The sequence below is a fragment of the Micropterus salmoides genome, unplaced genomic scaffold (assembly GCF_014851395.1).
Source record: "Micropterus salmoides isolate LMB-PRFRI ecotype aquatic unplaced genomic scaffold, ASM1485139v1 Ms_hic_scaffold_101, whole genome shotgun sequence".
In the NCBI taxonomy this organism is placed as follows: Eukaryota; Metazoa; Chordata; class Actinopteri; order Centrarchiformes; family Centrarchidae; genus Micropterus; species Micropterus salmoides.
In genome coordinates this window covers 1-20,792 of record NW_024040053.1, presented here as the reverse complement: position 1 = coordinate 20,792, position 20,792 = coordinate 1, and the positions used below count along the sequence as shown (strand labels likewise).

Here is a 20,792-nt window from a genome sequence, read left to right as displayed (position 1 = left end):
TCCATATTCAGGCATGAGGAGTTGACCACTAAAAGCCATAACTCTGGTGCAAACATACACTCTTTCAGCCTCATTGCTGGGACATTTGCTTTTAATTAACTTTATTTGGACCACTTTTTATCCCAAAGAATAGGGGATCAAGTGGAGTATACATTTCTTACTCTACTGTTTTTAGGTCCATATTGTCCTTTGATGAATCCAGATCCAGTTATGATAGTGTCCTTGTTGTTTCCACAGAGGGTGATCAATTTCTCCCATTTTCTGGGAAGGCCTCCCTCTCATTCCTTAACCTAAAATGTCCCTTAAGGTTTAAGCATATATTCCTGGTAGCCTTTCATAGATCGTCAACATAAGTGCCTGTCTATGTGCTCAATGTGACTCAGGTCTCTGTCACATCACACAAGCCTGTGCACAGTGTTTACTTTTTGGCTTTTACAAGCATAGGGGAGCTTTGTCTGTTGTAGTGGCCTCTGCAGTCATGCAACCATACTGGGTTTGTCAACAACATGGCAGCCCTTGAGCCTGAACAGGCGCCAACTGCCCGACCCCCCGACCCCCCGAATGACAGTGTGTCCAGTCAAGACACACAGTCATATAGTTCTTCAGGAAATCTACCACGATGAGGCGAAGCTGCATGTGTGCCAGTAAAGCTAGACATGCGGTTTAATAGCACCTACTGTACGTATATGATTGTCCACCGTTTATGGCGCTCTCCGCCTGATAAGAGCTCTCATAAACAGCCTCATGCGCTGTCGTGACATGCACTGCCTGTCTGACAATCAATACTTTTCCATCACAGAGTGCCGGATTGGCATGACTGCCCATACTGTCTACTGCCATCCACTAAGCTACAGCTTATGCGATGTATTTGACAGTTTGTCCAGGGTGCAACACTGTCAGTGGTTTTGGGTTTGTATTTAAAGCTGTGGTCCACGAAGGGATCTAGAGGGTTGATCCAACTTTGAGAGAAAGAACATGCCTCTCGCATATTGTGCTGCTTTTTAAAAACTTATATGATTGTAATCTGAATATCTCTGGGATTTGCGCCGGTTATCATATAAAACTGGCTATTTGATGCTGTCTCTGGGGTTCGGCGGGACAAACACTTTTCACTATTTTGTGGACTAAGCTATTCATCGCTATTAATTGAGAAATTATTGGCCGATGGATCGAGCCTGAAAAAAATAGTTTGTTGCAGCACTTTAGCCAATACTAGCCTCAAAACCCAACATCAATGTCATGTTCTGTTTTGTTGGCGATATTATGCCCTAACTAAGACTTATATAATAATAAATATCCACGTTAGTTAAAATTGGTGTGGACTTTATAAAAAAGCCATGCATTTCTAATATAAAGGAGTTTAGTGTGGTACTGTCAAAATCATGTCAGTATTAGAATTATTTTATATATATATATATATATATATATAATTAAAACCTGGTTGTTTCAAATGTTAATATTCACCTTTCCCTTATACAGAGTTCATCTGTTATGTTTTGTGTGTGTGTGTGTGTGTACGGTCTGTATTGTCTCAGCAGTGCCCTGCTTTTGATGCAATTAATTTTTTTATTCTTTTCGAAAGCTGCCCAGTGCTCCTGCCTGGCGTGTATGGCTGTATCCTGTAGTTATTGGTCGTTTGAACAGCGAGAGAGACTGAGAGGTAGACACCCACAGGCTGTTGTTACATAAGTGAATGAGCAAGGGAAGGAGATGTCTGTCTCCTCCACACAGCGACCCGGTCAGGCTTACTTCTAAATCTGTTAACCCAGATACCCGGGGCTAGCACACTGCCTTGCATAGCACCTGCCACACGGCTGAAGCACACCACGGGAACAGGTGAAGGAGGGAAACGGGACAGTATTTAAAAAAATTATATTCATCTTGGAGATCTCCTCGGTGTGGAGGTGAGCTGCAGAAAAACATCTCGAGAGCTGGTGGGGCTTCAATGTTACGCTCAAGGTCACTTCATCTGGGTGGATTTCTGCCAACTTAAACCAGAGTCCTGTGGAGTACCAGGGGAAACGGGGAGTGGTTGAATATTGATCTTAATGTTGCAGAACACTTTGAGTCGCTTCTCTTTTCTTGAGAAACAAGCTGCATGGCTTTTTGTTGGATGTCGTGACGTGGGTTCATGCCACCGTGTCGGCAAGCATCCGGTGGGCTAAAGTGTCTCTAAGCAGGACTCTTATTCTCCACCAGCTGCGCTGACTCTGCTTTATAGCTGACGCTGCACTGTGTCATCTACATCATGGAGGCAAATCGCTATGAAAAAATAGAACTCACCCCTGGAGATCAATAAAGTATCACATCATTGTGAGCTGATGGTGAGTTTTGTGTTTCCTGGAAGAAGTGGATTTCTCAGGCTGCGTGTTATGCGATATGATCGAAATTTCATACAAAAACACAAGGGGTTTAGCAGTGAAACTGTTTTATCGTGGAGGTGAAGCTTGCTTGCTTAAATATTGTTTGCTGCTTTGTGTGCGCAGGTTTAATCATCTCAGCTGGACCACAAAAGCATCTGCGTTTTCAGACCTCTTGTCGTTGTTTCAGTCACTGTACAGTGGAAAGAAGATTTGGCCATCATCTGGCTATCGAAACAGCTGAGGAATCATGACTCCTTCCACTTTTAGCTGAGGAACACGAGGATCTCCCCACATTTTCTGGGTATCATATCCCAAAAAAAATGGAGAATAAAAAAAATAAAATAAAAATTAAAAATGGAGAGTATCTGCACACACTGGATGAAAGCTTCCAAACTTCCCAAAACACTTGCAATAGCAGCCCAAGGGTTGCATATGTGTTGTTGGATCAGTTGACAATGGCGAGATGTAATACTTTTTGTTTCTGTTCTCCTGAACCTGTTCTAAATATAGTGAGCACTCTACTACCTTTCTGCATCAATATGTTTTTATCATCTCATCTTGGGAGGTGGATGCTGGTGCTGCAGTAGTCTATGATGCTGCTACGTGCCCATTGGGTGGTTCTTTAAGGAGAGTACCGGTAATGAGAAATGAATTTGTTTGACCCTGGGTTAATTTTTTGCACACTGTATTGTAAGTTAGTAATGGTGTTTCTGCCAGACATTTTGCTATGACGAACTGCGTGTTCACACTGTCCTTCTTTATTTTCAAAGGAGCGCTCCCTGAGCTGATTTCTTCACTGACAGAACGACTAAAAATAACCTGAAGGATCAGACAACAAGGCACACTTTGTTTTCTATAGTTTACTACCTGCAGTTTTTAGCACATTGCTTCACTCTTTCAACAGCAACTCCCACACCAGTCTTTTTGCGATCGAGGAGCAGCTGCTGACAACTGGTTTGTTACTACGTTTTCTTTCTTTCTGGTGTCTCTAAATTTCACATCATCTCTACGAAATTCATTTCCTATCACAAAAAATGCAACGCTTCGAGTCTTTTGGCAAATGCAGACATAACATCAGCCTCTGGTAAAGTGTAAAGGCAGTGATTATTTGTGTACAAATAGTTGATAATGTGAATATTAATTAAATCTTCCCCCTCTTTCTCGTCAGGTGAACTCGTGGAGCGGTTCCATCGAGATTGGCGTGACGGCGCTGGACCCCGCCGGGCTGGACTTCCCCAGCAGCGCCACAGGCCTTAAGGGCGGTTCCTGGATCGTGTCGGGCTGCTCGGTGCTACGCGACGGCCGCTCGGTCCTGGAGGAGTACGGCCGCGACCTCGACCAGCTAGCCGAGGGCGACCGGGTGGGCATCCAGCGCAGCTCCCGCGGGGATCTCCACCTCTGGGTTAACGGGCAGGACTGCGGTGCGGCCGCGAGCGGCTTGCCGCCCAAGCTCTGGGCAGTGGTGGACCTGTACGGAAAGTGCACTCAAGTGACTGTGGTGAGCTGTGAGCCACCCTCAGCAGAGAAAGAGACAATAGAGCAGGAGGACGAGGAGGACGAGGATGAGGAGGATGAGGAGGAAGAGATGGTGGTGTGCGGGGGTCAAGGGGATGTAGGGATCACGGCACTGATGAATGTGGCAGCAATGAATGGAATGATGAATGGAGATGAAGGTAAGGGGCCTTTTTATCAATGTGGTTCTCTTTTTCTAACCTATACTCTGGGATTTGTTGTTCTCACCTGCTGTTTCCTCACTCTCCTCCCTGTCAGTGCCTGAGCTTAGCTGCAGTCACAGCAGACCAGACAAGTTCCCCAACAACCTGGAGCCTGACACAGGTAAGAAAATCCTCCTCAGACCAGGTCATGGACTTTGTACAACATGACCAGCATTTACACCCTCCTCTTCCTCCTCTATGTCTCTCTCCAGTTCTAACAGAGCACCAGCTCTTTGATGTGTTCAACAACGCAATAGTATCTTTTTATCGCGCTGAGGATGAGGGTGGAGGGGGAGATGGTGGCGGTGGAGGAGGAGCAGGAGGCGGCGGCAATGCAGGAACTGACTCCTCTGCCAGAAATGACAGAGGGAGCAGCAGCGGCAGCAGTGGAGGAGGCGCGGTCAACAGCGACAGTGGGGTGGCGACAACAGGAGGAGGAGGAGGAGGAGCTGGAGAAAGTGGAAATACTAATAACAGCCCGGCTGGTAACGGAGGGGTCGGGCCAGGGGTTGTGACAGGCGGGATGACCACCAACGACGCACTGCTGTTCCACGAGAAATGTGGCACACTGATCAAACTGAGCAACAACAACAAAACGGCGGAGCGGAGGAGACCACTGGACGAGTTCAACAACGGCGTGGTGATGACAAACCGGCCGCTCCGACACAACGAGATGTTTGAGGTGTTTACAGTCACACAACTCCGTGCTGGGATGTTTGTTGACCACTAACCAGTGATCACTTACTTATATACTCTACTGTCATGGTTTTTAATTTTATTAAGCCCACAGGCGGATGTTACTGAATTAATAAATATCCCAGTGTATCTGACCAGTAACCTTGATAATAATATATAATTTGACTCATCGCTCAAAGTAGACCTGCAAATAAGGATTCTTTATCAATGTAAACCTGTTTTTCGATTAATAATTGAGAGTAAAAAAGGCCCAACACAGTTTTCCAAAGCCTAAGGTGACAATAGATACAAGATATTTCATTTCTAGAGATAAAAAACTAAAGAAATGTTGCTTGTTAAATGACTGAAATGTTTAATTGATTATCAAAACTGTTAATTTGTTTCCAGTCCATCCACTGACTGATTTATAGCTGTTTAAGCACTACTAGAAGATTGCAAAGAATAAATACTTGAGGATGGCCACACAGACAAAGAGTCATTAATGTTACTGTATTTCATGCCTGGAGGTCTGGTGATATTCATCACTTTGTGCTGGAGGCAGAACGGAGAAGATCTGCATTTAGTTTAAATGTGTTTCTGTTATACTTTCAGATCCGCATTGATAAGCTGGTGGACAAGTGGTCAGGCTCAATAGAGATCGGCGTGACCACACACAATCCCAACAACCTGGACTATCCTGCAACCATGACCAATCTGCGCTCAGGTCACACACACACACACACACACACACACACACACACACACACACACACACACACACACACACACACACACACACACACACACACACACCCACACACACACACACACACACACACACACACACACACACACACACCACACACACACACACACACACACACACACACACACACACACACACACACACACACACACACACACACACACACACACACACACACACACCACACACACACACACACACACACACACACACACACACACCACACAACACACACACACACACACACACACACACACACACACACACCACACACACCACACACACACACACACACACACACACACACACACACACCACACACACACACACACACACACACACACACACACACACACACCACACACACACACACACACACACACACACACACACACACACACACACACACACACACGAAACTGTATCAAACAAAACAGGAGTTGTTCAGTGTGAAATGAATGACATTATTCTGGCTGCTGATTTTAGGTACAATCATGATGAGTGGCTGTGGGATACTGACCAATGGGAAAGGAACCCGCAGGGAATACTGTGAATTCAGCCTTGATGAACTTCAGGTTTGTGACGAGATACACACACACATTACACTTCGTTTGCCACCTATAGTGTAAGTATGTCTGTTGTTATAATCTCCATCTCCTCTCATCCATGTTCAGGAGGGAGATCACATAGGGTTGATGCGCAAAGCAAGTGGAGCGCTCCATTTCTACATCAATGGCATAGACCAAGGTGAGACACGTCGGGACACTTCATGATGGTAGAAGGACGCCCACTGCTGGGGGAGGGCGGGCGGGCTGATAATGATGGGACCCATCAGAACAGATCAGGGCAAGGGCAACATGAACATATCTGTTTGCTTTTACATTATTATCAACACATTTTTTTCTATATTTTTTTTATCTGGGATCCCAAGATGCTTTAGATAAAAAAACATCTGCTGTTGAGTTATTGCAAAATTGCCAGAATTAATGAGAATAACTGAAAATAACCAAATAACCTTGAGTGTTGTCTCCACTCCTAACCACTCAGTGTCTTACCCAGTGTTGCGGCAGCCCAGACCCCCGGTGTGGTCTATGGTGTGGTCGATCTCTACGGCATGGCCGTCAAAGTCACCATAGTCCACAACCACAACCACAGTGACCGCCTCAGACGCAACAACGCCATCATGAGGGCTTTATCGCCCGACGTCGGCCGGCCCAGGCCCTCTCTTTCCCTCACGCCAGACTCGGAGGGGCCCGACCGACTTCTGTTCCACTCCAACTGTGGCCAGAAGGCCGCCATTATCAGTGAGGGCAGGACGGCGCTGCGCCCACAGTGAGTGTGAAAAAATATTAAAGCTTGCAATGGAGGACGTGTAGAAATCCTCTACATGCAGCACTTAAAACATGAAACAGTTGTATACTTGTAAGCTAACAACGCTGCTTACACAGTGCGACTGATGACTTCAACCATGGCGTGGTCCTGAGCAGCCGGCCGCTGCGCTCCAACGAGGTGTTCCAGGTTCGGATTGACAAGATGGTGGACAAGTGGGCGGGTTCCATCGAAATCGGTGTCACAACGCACAACCCTGCATACCTGCAGCTGCCCTCCACCATGACCAACCTGCGCTCAGGTAAAATACGATAAATCTGATTTTGTTACAGTGCGTATTCTTTTGACTCTCAGTCTGACATACTGGATGAACAATGGATGAAAAGTATATAAAGTAAATAAAGTTGTTTTAGTGCTATGTTCTTTCAATGTGGAAGAGTTTATGAGATACCTTTCAAACAGAACAGCAAAAAAAAAAACAGGATTGTTTTCCAGGGACGTGGATGATGACGGGGAACGGCGTGATGCACAACGGAACGACAATACTGGATGAGTATGGACACAACCTGGACCGGCTCAAGGTGAGTGATATTTGTGCTTCATTACTTAGCTTTAATAAGCTCAGCCTTTTTTATCCTCCTCCCACAACACTTCTGACCTTTTCCTGCGCAGTCATTTCTTATTATCTCCGCCAGACGTAAGTCTGGAGGGGATCATGCGTTTGGTCTGTTATATTGACTGAGCCTATTGTCTTTTCAGAAGTAATCGCCATTTTACAATCTGTGTTATGACAAAGCAAATGGTATTTCTGGCAGTCAGCTAGGCTTGGAGGGAGAGCTGGGTAGTGATGGGATTTTAATTTTTGTGGTATTTAATGTTCTAATTAATAAAGAAAGTTTCGATTCTGTTTATTGTTTCCTGATTAAGTTGGGCTAAGTTTATACAATACCATTACACTATTCTATTCATCTTTAAGAAAACTGAGACTATATTATTCAAAAGTATACTGTAAGAAAACTTTTCCCCACCCACAGGCCCCGAGACACACCTTACTGCACCCTACTCAGTGTGCTCTTTTAATTAACCCCTTTTCCCCCCTTGCAGGCAGGTGACACAGTAGGCGTAGTGCGGAAAGAAGATGGTAGCCTCCACTTCTTTGTAAACGGTGTGGCTCAGGGTCCAGCAGCCTGGAACGTCCCTCCCAGTGTCTACGCCGTGGTCGACCTCTACGGCCAGGCTGCTCAGGCCACCATCATGGACGACATGGGTGAGAGAGGGAGGAGGAAAAGAGTTAGGATGCTAAAATAACTGAGATTCTTCTTCAGAAAATGTGAACTTCTATCTATTCCCCCTCCTCTGCCTCTCCCTTTTGTTAGTGGACCTCCCCCCTCTCCCAGAGGACAGCTCAGAGGGCCCCACGGCCATGTCCCCCGGGAGCCCCTGCTCAGTAGGAGGGGCCAGCACCACCAACGACCTGCGTTTCCACCACCTACACGGCACCAACGCCGTCATCACCAATGGGGGGCGCACCGCCCTGCGGCAGAACTGCCGCAGCGAGTTCAACGACGCTATTGTCATTTCCAACAGGTGAGGAAAACTTTTAGCTCTTTGTTTCCATCTAGGGATCATAAGAAATAATTAGACATCAGTAAACGTGGTTAAGTAGTCACCAGATACACACGAGTACTGGAGGAGCTGACTCAGGATTTAAACTTCCTCCTTGTAGGTGCCTTCGAGATGGGGAGCTGTTTGAAATTGTTATTCAGAAGATGGTGGACCGCTGGTCGGGATCAATAGAAGCAGGTGAGGTGTTTCTATTTAAGTCAGTATGTGCTGTGTGTAACATTAAACTCTGCAACATCACTTTAGACATGTAAATGTATTTCACATGTGATTTCTCTGTGTGTCCAGGAGTGACGGCCATCAGGCCAGACGAGCTTGAGTTTCCCAACACTATGACTGACATCGACTATGACACTTGGATGCTCAGGTAGAACGTTATGAGAAACAACTCAAACGCTGTATTACCATATTATTTATATTTTTGGCTTTTATTAGGTTGTTACAACGTGCATCTAGCTGTTATAATGATGTACTCTGTCTTAATAATTAATTTAATTCTCAGCCTTTTTAAACCCGGAAGCCCTAAAATGAAGAAACTCTACTCCCGTTACCGATATAAACTTAAATTTTTTTTAGGTTATTTTCCCATAACTGCTGGAAGAAGTATAGAGCAACATGAAAAAGGAGAATTTATTACAAAATGTAATAATTTGTGGATGCACAGAGTAATCACAAGTAATCAGGTCAATTCAGTCTTACTAATTTTCCCACAGTGGAACGGCCATCATGCAGGATGGCAACACGATGCGCAACAACTACGGTTGTGACCTGGACTCCCTGACCACAGCCTCACGAATTGGCATGATGCGCTCAGCTACTGGTGACCTCCACTATTACATCAACGGCATGGACCAAGGTGTCGCCTGCTCCGGTCTGCCACCAGGTAATGAATAGTCAATAGAGGTCAGGAATCAGGATCAGATATTGCTGGAAAACCATTGGCTTGAGGTTTGGAGTGAACGTTTGGAGTGAAATTGCTGACCCGATACCTCATCCATGTCTCTCTCAGAGGTGTATGCTGTGATCGACCTGTATGGTCAGTGTGTTCAGGTGTCCATCACCAGTTCCTCAGGCCCACTGGACAACAGCCTCTGTACCAGCAATATCACAGAGAAGAGCTTCCCCATCCACTCACCAGGTACACGTCAGGGTCAGGGTGCTCAGGTCTGGAAAGCCTTGAAAAACCTGAAAAATATAGGCAAGTCAAGAAGTTTGGGAATTGTATGAAAAGTTTGTAAAAGGATGAAGTGAAATCATTTTATTATTATAATAATATATTAAATATTTATTCTTCCATGAATTCTGAAACACTTTGTGTTCGTTTTTATTTGGGAAAATAGATAACACAAATCTCACATATTATTTGGCCTCAAGGCCTCATCTCCATATTTCTTCTTTTGTATGTGTAGTAGCAGGCGTGGCCCATCGGCTCCACAGCAAACACGGCAAGAACGTGGTGCTGCTGGGTGATGGCTGCCAGGCCGTCAGAGTTGGTGGCTATGCTCATGGCATTGTGTTCAGTGGGAAGGAACTCAAAGCAGACGAGCTGTTTGAGGTAAGCGAGGGCTTGATTTATTTATATTTACCAGGAAATGCTGAAAAAGGACCTAAAGCAATATTCAAGTTAACATCTTAAATAACAGGACTTGCGTATACTGGAAAAAACACTGCATGGTTTCTGTTTCCCCCCAGTAGCTGGCACTTGTTTCTTCTCTTTCCTGATTTCTCTGTCTCTGTCCTCTTCTGCAGGTGAGGATTGATGAGGTGGATGAGCAGTGGTGCGGTTCGCTGCATATCGGTCTGACCACACTGGCACCCCCGGAGCTGCCGTCCTGCCCGCTGTCAGGTCTCTCCCCCTCCCTCCCGCAGCTTCGCACCAAGGTCACCTGGCTGCTCTGTGGCTCTGAGGTCCGTCGCAACGGTGTGCTGCAGCGCCAGAACTACTGCTGTTCACTGGACCGGCTGACGGTAAGCTGCCCCCCCTTTAAACCCTCAGTGATCTCATCTGCTGTCTCCGATTCATTGACTTTCCCTCTGGCCGCTTCAAAGCCCTGACCCACAGTTCAGGCCAAACAATGCATTAATATTTAATATTTCAAAAGAGAAATCTGGTAGTTTAGCAACACAAAACCATTATTTAATATTGATCTTAAGGTAAAAAATGCAGATGACACGCATACCTTAACACTCTGTACCTGAATAGTGAGTATATTGTGACTGTGTTGTGTACTTTAATCCATCAGTCTTCAAGTTCATTGATTTAAGTCTTATTTTCGACACATCGATGATCTAAAGAAGATATGATGATATGGATAAAGCTTAAAGCAGAACAGATTATTCATTTTGTCAGTACGTTGTGCGTTTCTTGAAGAAAACAAATCTGTGCTGCCAGCTGAAAAGATGTTCCCGTTTTAAAGTGATTGATTTTCACCGAATATGATCCTCAGGTCGGGAACCGTGTGGGTGTGAAGAGGTGCAGCGACGACACCATGCACATCTTCATCGATGGAGAAGACATGGGACCTGCAGCGACTGCAGTAGCCAAGGTATACACACACACACAAACACACACAAACACACCTTCAGTACACAGCTACCTGGCATTCAGCACCTCTCTCTGGCTCCTTGCAGAATGTGTACGCAGTTTTGGACCTGTATGGACGGATAACGGCAGTGTCCATCGTGAGCGCTTCGTTGATGGAGGACATGGAAAGCGTCAAGGCGCCCTCGCTCTCCTCAGACAGCTGCAGCGAAGGAGAGGAGGACAGCACCCCCGTCAGAGAGGTAGGAGCCTAAAGGGAGGCGGCGGTTCAAACAGTTTGTCTGTTAACACACAGTGTTTTCTGAGAGATGACTCCGACTCTTCACGTCACCTCTTGTTGCCTCCAGGTGGAGACGGAGCCGTGTGCGCTGGTGCCCACCGTCATGGCGTTCCTGGAACCACGGCAAAAACATCCAGCTGTCCAACCAGAACCTGACAGCGGCCAGAGTATCCAGCTACAACCAGGGTCTGCTGGTCACTGCGCAGCCGCTGGCTCGCCAGCAGCTGTTCCAGGTAACTTTACGGTACTGACTCTCTATAGGGAGGGCAGGTGGCTATTTTTTCAAGTTCATTTCCTTCATTTTAATAACTGAGTTTGAAATAAAAGGCAGGCAGTGTTGACATAGTGCTCCATGTTGAATGAAAACAGTAAAAAAAAATACCTGTTTTCCAGATTTACTGTATTAAGATATTTCTCAGTTAAATAGCTTAATACAGTACTTAAATATGTAAATGTAGAATTACTTTCCTAAATATCAGCATGGGAATTTCCTTTTTTTCCCTTATGTTCTCTGTTTTATTACACTATGACCAGTTAAAGATACTGGCATTTGTTGAAAATTGTGATTTTAGTCAATTTTATGTCCATAATAAAGGAATACAAAAATATATCTTTATATTTATAAGAAAAACTCTCCCTTTTATTTCTTGCCACAAGTTTATTTACAAGTAAAATGTGTACTGAATATAACGACAAGGTATTTTAGCTGTGACTTTTCAGCCTGTCAACTGCCACTCTTCGGTCACCAGTTTCAGATCGACCGTCTGAACCCGTCATGGACGTCGTCGCTGTCGTTAGGGGTCATAGGTCACTCCCCCGACCGTCTCAACTTCCCCTCCACAGCGTGTTGTCTGAAACGCTCCGCCTGGCTGCTGCAGAGAGACTCTGTCTTCCACAACTCTCTAAAGGTAACACACACACACACACATCGTTCTGTCATGTTTGCTGATTTTTGTCTTACATGAGTGTGTGTGTGAGTGTGTCTCATTGACTGATTGATCTTTTCTTGTTTGTCTCTCATTTGCTGGTGTCTCTTCCTACTCTTTCTTCTATTTTCATTTACCATCATCATCCTTCCGATCCCTGCCGTCTTTGCTCGTTTTTTTCTTTCTCTCCTGTTCAAATGTTTTTTTCTTTCTGCTAATCACCCTTTTTCCTCAGACTTGTGAGAACTATGGTCCTAATCTGGACACTTGTCCGGAGGGGACGGTGTTGGGTCTGCTGGTGGACGCCAACAGTTGTCTTCACCTCTACGTCAATGGCATGGACCAGGGTGTGGCAGCGCAGGACATTCCTTCGCCCTGCTACCCCTTCATCGACCTCTACGGCCAGTGTGAACAGGTCAGCGCTGCAGATGCCTACATACTTCAGTTTGTCCTGTTCCCTTCTGGTATCACACTCGGACAAAGTGGGGAGACCACATGAGTTGTGACATAAAATTTTATTTCAAGTCCAGAGGGTCATAACAGAGTTCTTAAATAAGAGAATAATCCCAATTTGGTTGAATTTACCCGTCATTTAGACACAACAGCTGTGAACTACCGTGTCTCTGTCACAGTGTTAGAAATTTGTAAGAATATTATTATATAGTGGGGCGATACACAGTAATATTAAATGATCACTCAACCCTAGTATCATGTTTATCAAATCCTAAGTACAAAACAGTGTGACTCCTTTAATAAAGTTATCGCTTCACCATCACCCCAAAACCTCCACACGCTCTTGATAAGCTGTTTTTTGATCAGCTTCAAAAAGAAACGTCTATATGTCATCAGACTCATCAAAGTTGATTAACAGTATGATCCCAGTTTAAGAACAACAGAAGAGTTGTTCTTTTTTAGATTAATCGATCCATTAATACGTCTATAACATGTCAGGAAAAAAAAAGAAATAGCGCAGCGTAATTTTCTACAATCCCAAGTAACGTCTTCAAATCAGTTGTTCTATTTGATCAAAAATATTAAATCTAAAATGAATGAAAAAACAACTCCTGACGTTTTGAGACGCTGTAACCAACTTGTGGTTGATGTTTTTGCTTGATTAATTACTTAAAGGATCTTTTGACGGAAATGCAATTTAATATCCGTAACTATGTTTTCAGTGGTGTATAAAAGACCTTACATAATAAACCATTACGCTTTTATTACCTTAGAATGAGACATTTCTATCTACAGACACCGCGGGTCCTCTTACATGCAGTGACTGATGGTGACGTGGTGTCAGAATAATTGGAACCACTAGATGCCACTAAAACTTACACACTAAAAAAAATAATTCTGGTGCTGGGCTAATCAATTAATAATTTCAGCACTACATCACTATGAACCAAATCTTAAGATATGCTAATGAATGTCTCATCATGCCAGGTTACTATAGTTACAAACAACGTGCCAGCTGTGGATGGAGAGAGCGGTGAGGCCCGTTGTCAGGGTGACATGGAGAAGGCGGACATGGTTGACGGTAGGCAGCCAGCGTTTACTGTTTATCTTTTCCTTTTTTCCTTTCAGTCTTTTAAACTCTTGTCGTATTTTTACATGCAGGAATCAAAGAGAGTGTGTGCTGGACACCGCCTCCCGAGGTCAACCCCAACAAGACCTGCGAGTACCAGGCGCTGTGCTCGCGCTTCAAGGATCTGCTCACGTTACCAGGTGAGTGTTGTTCCAGCCTCTCTGCCACGATCTCCGTCTCGGTCTGACATCACATAACTATCACCATCTTCTCCTCCACTGTCCGTAAAAAAGATGGATATTTTAACGAAGACGCGAAGTACAACCTGTGCTACTGTGAGTCCTGCCACAAGCTCCGGGGTGACGAGGCATACTACAAAAGAGGAGAGCCGCCGCGGGACTACGCCCTACCCTTCGGATGGTGCCGTTTCGCCCTCAGGTGAGAGGACGACCTCCCAGTCAGATACATGATGGAGCTGGACGGGTTTGAGAGGCACAGTAACAGTATTACCAACAGCTGTAGATGTGTACTTCACAGTACCAGGGAGAATGTTTATAAAATGACTGGATACTACTTTAATCTCACCATGATCCATATGAAGCAATGACCGGAGAAAGCTAGTACAGAAAAACGTAGCAGGTTTTGTGTCACTTGCCAATGAGGAAACTAATAAGCTAGTGCATGTGTTTATTCTTCCAATGAGAAATTAAAATGACATCAATGGGACAATTAAATTCACCTTGTCTGCTGCCTTACCGTCTGTGTATCTATTCATCTGTAACGTCTGTGCAGCGTTCTCATTGCTACATGTGTGTCTACAGGTGCTGGTCATATAATTAGAATATCATCAAAAAGTTGATTTATTTCAGTAATTTCATTCAAAAAGTGAAACTTCAATAACTACATTCATTCCACATAGAATGATATATTTCAAGTATTCATTCCTTTTTTCTTTTTAATGATTATAACTGACAACTAATGAAAACCCCCAAATCAGTATCTCAGAAAATTAGAATATTGTGAAAAGGTTCAATTTTGCAGACACCTGGTGCCGCACTCTAATCAGCTAATTAACTCAAAACACCTGCAAAGGCCTTTAAATGGTCTCTCAGTCTAGTTCTGTTGGCTACACAATCATGGGGAAGACTACTGACTTGACAGCTGTCCAAAAGACGACCATTGACACCTTGCACAAGGAGGGCAAGACACAAAAGGTCATTGCTAAAGAGGCTGGCTGTTCACAGAGCTCTGTGTCCAAGCACATTAATAGAGAGGCGAGGGGAAGGAAAAGATGTGGTAGAAAAAAAGTGTACAAGCAATAGGGATAACCGTACCCTGGAGAGGATTGTGAAACAAAATGTGGGGGAGATTCACAAAGAGTGGACTGCAGCTGGAGTCAGTGCTTCAAGAACCACCACGCACAGACGTATGCAAGACACGGGTTTCAGCTGTCGCATTCCTTGTGTCAAGCCACTCTTGACCAAGACACAGCGTCAGAAGCGTCTCGCCTGGGCTAAAGACAAAAAGGACTGGACTGCTGCTGAGTGGTCCAAAGTTATGTTCTCTGATGAAAGTAAATTTTGCATTTCCTTTGGAAATCAAGGTCCCAGAGTCTGGAGGAAGAGAGGAGAGGCACAGAATCCACGTTGCTTGAAGTCCAGTGTAAAGTTTCCACAGTCAGTGATGGTTTGGGGTGCCATGTCATCTGCTGGTGTTGGTCCACTGTGTTTTCTGAGGCCCAAGGTCAACACAGCCGTCTACTAGGAAGTTTTAGAGCACTTCATGCTTCCTGCTGCTGACCAACTTTATGGAGATGCAGATTTCATTTTCCAACAGGACTTGGCACCTGCACACAGTGCCAAAGCTACCAGTACCTGGTTTAAGGACCATGGTATCCCTGTTCTTAATTGGCCAGCAAACTCGCCTGACCTTAACCCTATAGAAAATCTATGGGGTATTGTGAAGAGGAAGATGTGATACGCCAGACCCAATAATGCAGAAGAGCTGAAGGCCACTATCAGAGCAACCTGGGCTCTCATAACACCTGAGCAGTGCCACAGACTGATCGCCTCCATGCCACGCCGCATTGCTGCAGTAATTCAGGCAAAAGGAGCCCCAACTAACTATTGAGTGCTGTACATGCTCATACTTTTCAGTTGGCCAACATTTCTAAAAATCCTTTTTTTGTATTGGTCTTAAGTAATATTCTAATTTTCGGAGATACTGAATTTGAGATTTTCATTAGTTGTCAGTTTTAATCATCACAATTAAATAAAATAAACATTTGAAATATATCAGTCTGTGTGTAATGAATGAATATAATATCCAAGTTTCACTTTTTGAATGGAATTTCAATTTTTTTATGAAATTCTAATAATATGACCAGCACCTTAATATGTGCATATGTCCTCTTTGTGCAGGATCAAGCCCCACTGTGAGGTTTCTAATGCACTGAAGAAGTGGCACATCGCGTACCACGGCACCAGCGTAGGAGCTCTGCGACGTACGCTGGACCACAGCCAGCTGCTGGCTGGTAAGAAAAATCACACATGCTCTTTTTACAAAGACACACCCTGTGCCACTGAGGTTCAAGGGTGTTCCTCCCTAGACCTGTATGGTACGGTGTTGCCTCTGGGCAACATACCCATTTTTGGCCTAGTACACCTCCACCAAACATCCCAAAATATGATGCATTACTGTAAAAGAGTTGCAGGGCCTTAAGGAAACCAATAGCAGTGTTAAAATTTGTCACATGATTCTCTGGCCCCCATTATGAATCCTTTTAGTGCTGCTTTTGACACATGGTTCAGCTCCATTTTCTCTCTGCATTAAACGGCCCTCAAAAACGGCCCTTTTTTGACCCAGAAAAATTATATTCACACTAATAGGTGAGTAAAGTTTAATTTTTTTTATAGTTAAGCAACATCATACCATTATGGAATCCCGCGATTTTTTTAATGTTGTGCTTTTAGGTTTTATATACTGATCAAAAGCGTAACAGTTAACATAATTTTTTACATTAATTGATTCATTAATTATACATTTGATAATGTTGGTTGTAACAAGACCGTAATAAAAAAATAAAATTTACACTGGATATTTTAACCTTACGCCTGCAGAGCACATGCTTATATAGGGTTAAACACATTGTTCTTCCATTAAGAGGATGAACACAAAGGTTTTCTATGGTTCATCAAAGAAAAGGGCACTTCCAGTTGATGGTAGTGAGGATGAATAAGGATTTAGTAGTGAGGAAAACGGTGAGTTGCTGGAAATCCTGCAAGAAAAATAAGAGAACGCAGACTAGGAAAAGAGTGAAGAAGAGCAGTGAGGATAAAAGTGCAGTGACAGGTGTGAGTATAAGATAGCGAGGAAACCTATTTAATAACTTGTTTTCACTTATTGATAATGCGATGCATTTTGTTGACTTTCTACGCTATGTCGACTTCCTTAAGTATTGAGCCCTGAAACAGCACCAGAAAACTGAAGACACACATTTAAATCTAACACAAATGAGGAGTTGATGGAAGGTAACTCTGTTTTGATTTTCAGCATGTTTTTGGTGATTAGATTAAAATTTTTTAATGTAAACTTTGTTAAATATGTGTACTCTCTTTTTTGCTTTCATTCCTATAGGCGGTTCCAAATGATTTATATTTTAAACTGGTAAAGCCATTAAACATGTTCATTGAGTATTTTAAGAAATCTTATTCAAACTTTAAATAATAACTCTCTTTTTCCATTCTTTACCATTGTGCTTTAAGGCAATGTACCCCAAAGTTTACCCCCAAAATGTTTTTTTTTATTTAAAATTTCTGTAAATGTTTACTTGGTCCATTTTATGACAAAAAACACAACAGTAATTTTTACCCACTGGCAAAATAATGCATATCATAGAGGGCTAGACCTTAATCCACTGAAAGACAAACCAAACTTTGTTTTTCATAGAGTTCAGCAGATGACCGGAAGGTGTGCTTCTAAAACTAAAGCCTAATTTGTGAATGTTGTTTTGTTGATGCAGGGACGTCGTCCATCTTCTCAGTGTCCCCGGTAAAGGCGGAGGGGCCTAACGGCTACAGCGAGCCAGAGGAGAACAGCGCCCCCGGCAGGGAGGTTCCCAGAGTGCGGCTCTCTCCCACTATGCGCTACTCCGGCATGGAGATCTTTGCCCCTAAAGTGCAGTAAGTCCACCTGGTTCAGAAAACCACTTATTTTATTTTGCATTTTGAAATTTGTGCCCAAAAAGGTAAATAATTATTTGGTATTTTTATTGTGTTATTTATTTTTATCTATTGTGACGAGCTCACAGGAAACGAGGGGAGAGAGAGCCCTTACTGATAGTTCGTCTTCTTCTAATGCAGATTCCAGGACCCCCGTTCTCACCGCTGCCACCAGGCTCAGGTGGGATTCCAGGTGTGTGTGCGTCCCGGCTCCTACAAGGTGGGACCCCAGACGCTTGGCCACAGCGAGCCCCTTGACCCTCGCTTCAGCAACTCAGAGATCGAGTGGATCACTAAGGAGCAGGGCGGCACGCTCCTCTACGGACTGCTCATCCGGGTCGAGTGACCGGAGCGGGCGCGGGAGGCATTCGGGTACAAGTGTGGGGAGGGGGGGGGGGGAGTCCGTTTGGCGCTCCTCGTACTTTTAAATGAACTGACAACCAAATCCAACCCCTGCCTTGAGCGAGAGACTCCTCTGGAATCCAGCTGTTCCTACTGTGGATTGTTGACAATTCAGCATTATTGATTTGTTTTGTTTATTTAGTTGGTTTTTGGTTGTTTGCTCTTGGACTCTTTTAATGGCCGGGGGCGACGGCGGTTTCAAAGAAGAACAGACACTGCCTGCACTTTATGTTTCAGACACTCGTGGGCGATTTTTAAACTAACTTCTCATCGACACAACATGTTGGTTCATTCGCTAAAGTTAGTTATGTTGCCACATTTTTGTTCTCATTCTTCCAACTTGTTTTCTTCCACCCTCAAACAGCTTTTTTTTTTTTTTGGCATTTATTTTAACACTTGTCACCTCTGCTCTGGTCAGTGTTTTATTTTAGGGGGCGCTGTCCCCTGCGAATCTGCACGTTTATGGACTGTCACCTAAAAAGACTGAAACGTGGGTAAAAGAAAATAAATAAAAAAATACAAAAATAGAAGGAAAAAAACCAGACACTTGAATCTGAGAATGAACCCAAGAGTGTCTTGTGATTGTCTTTGAGGGGTGGGGATTTTAAAACTGGAGGAAGAAAAAAAAATGTTTACACATGTGTACCTCTGTATGTTGCTGTCCTCTTCATGTCTCCACATTAGCAGTCTGGCTACTTTATCAGTCCTGTTTGCGTTTCTGTTCTGGCTGGTCCTGTTAAGTGGAAAATTATTCACAGACTTTAAAACTGTGGAGAAAACTGGAGGGTTTGAAACCTCCTGCACCTTTTGGGAAGCTAAAACTTATTATATATTGAGATAATGAATGGTAAATTTTGGATGATAAGATGTCTGTTTGGTTAATATGAAGCTACAACAAGCGGCCGGCTAATTTAGCTTAGCGACAAGACTGAAAGCAATCCAAAGCCATTAAATTCCCAAAGTAAACATGCTTTGTCATGTTTGTTTAATCCTTAGGTTACAGAAACAGAAGTGCAAAAATGAGCGTTCGCCATTTTACATTAGTGCTGAACTATTTATTGGCCAGTAATAACGGCTAATGTTAATTAGTGAGTGTTAAAAGCTGCTGATTGGTGGGTTTGTGGCTGTAGCTTCATGTTAGCGTACAGAGCCGGTGTGAGTTGCGCACTAAGATACGTGGTTATCTTTTCATCTAGCAAACTCTAGTCAAGAAAACGAATTTCCCAAAATGATGTTTTTAAAAATGGACTGAAGCCAAAAGGTTCAAGTGGTTTTCCCACATCACTCCTGCTGTCTCGCCCCCCACGCATTGTTTACTGTAGACCCACTCACACCTCCACGCTGATCTAGCTATTCACTCTGTTCCCTGCTGATCTAGAATCAATTCAAGATCAGCAGGAGGACGTCTGCATCCCACGACCTTCACCGTGTTTACATGTGAATGTTTTAAGTAGGGCTCTGCAGATCTTTCAGTTTAACTAACGCTGATTTACACGTGTCAAATGTTTATACAAGGGTTTTATTTGATCTAAAACATCCACCTAATGGTTGATTGAATGTGAAGAAGCTTTTTCAAAGCGTGTCTTTGTTTTTCACACCATTCTCAGTCCTGTTGCCAATTTGATAAAAACCTGCATTGAACCCCCCCCCCAACATTTTAAGGCACAGTTCTGATGAGTCAAACTCATTGAGAAAAAATAAAAGGACAAAAATGAAAGTTCAGTCACCTTCTAAGAGCAGCTGTGATCTGACTGATGGAAGATGAAGATCTACGGGGGTTGGCAACACTTCCAAACAGAAATGTGAAATATTATTACATGGGTTATTTACAGCCCAGTGCTGCTTTGTACAATTTAATTTGTATTGTTTTATTTTTATTTTGTTTTCTGTATGTTGCGTTGTACAGGCTGTTACATAACAAATCATATCTTCCTGATTTATAAAAAATAAAAATAAACTGACAGTATGCACAGAAAGATGGTTAAATTGTTTTTTTATATATTTATACACTGGGCTGTAAAACATGGCCCTGCGATGGACTGGCGACCTGTCCAGGGTGTACCCTGCCTTTCGCCCGATGTCAGCTGGGATTGGCTCCAGCCCCCCGCGACCCTGTGTGCAGGATAAGCGGTTGACGATGGATGGATGGGCTGTAAAACAAATATGCCATGAAGAAAAGACAATCTACTGATGCTTTTGGTTCCTTTTTTCAAATTTTATTTAAGAGTAGGAAAAAAGTCCAGTCACTGACATGTTATTGCAGTGTTGCATACTTACTCAATCAAACCCTTTTCTAAAATGCTGTAGACTAATTACTCATTAAGGCCAATAGTGGATTTTTCATAGCTTTTTTACAGAAATAGTGGCTGCTTCCAGCTCTGTCAGTTAAGTACAGACACACACGAAGGAATTTAAAAATGCAGAGACTC

General features: G+C 43.7%; 1 protein-coding gene across 1 annotated transcript; it reads left to right on the top strand.

Annotated features, from left to right (window-relative positions):
* Nucleotides 1-3,507: 3,507 nt before the first annotated feature.
* On the top strand, nt 3,508-18,992 carry LOC119896724 (neuralized-like protein 4; the record flags this gene model as incomplete). The annotated part of the gene is given in 29 exon segments (XM_038710149.1): nt 3,508-4,036; nt 4,134-4,199; nt 4,291-4,760; nt 5,366-5,477; nt 6,006-6,094; nt 6,194-6,294; nt 6,579-6,851; nt 6,968-7,149; nt 7,344-7,429; nt 7,953-8,115; nt 8,225-8,435; nt 8,575-8,651; nt 8,760-8,838; nt 9,185-9,354; nt 9,481-9,609; nt 9,881-10,026; nt 10,221-10,439; nt 10,919-11,017; nt 11,103-11,255; nt 11,361-11,407; nt 11,409-11,526; nt 12,043-12,201; nt 12,455-12,634; nt 13,660-13,753; nt 13,834-13,941; nt 14,035-14,179; nt 16,162-16,274; nt 17,763-17,922; nt 18,103-18,992. Coding segments are annotated over 29 exon segments (4,683 nt in total), but the record flags the coding sequence as incomplete, so codon positions are not given.
* Nucleotides 18,993-20,792: the final 1,800 nt, after the last annotated feature.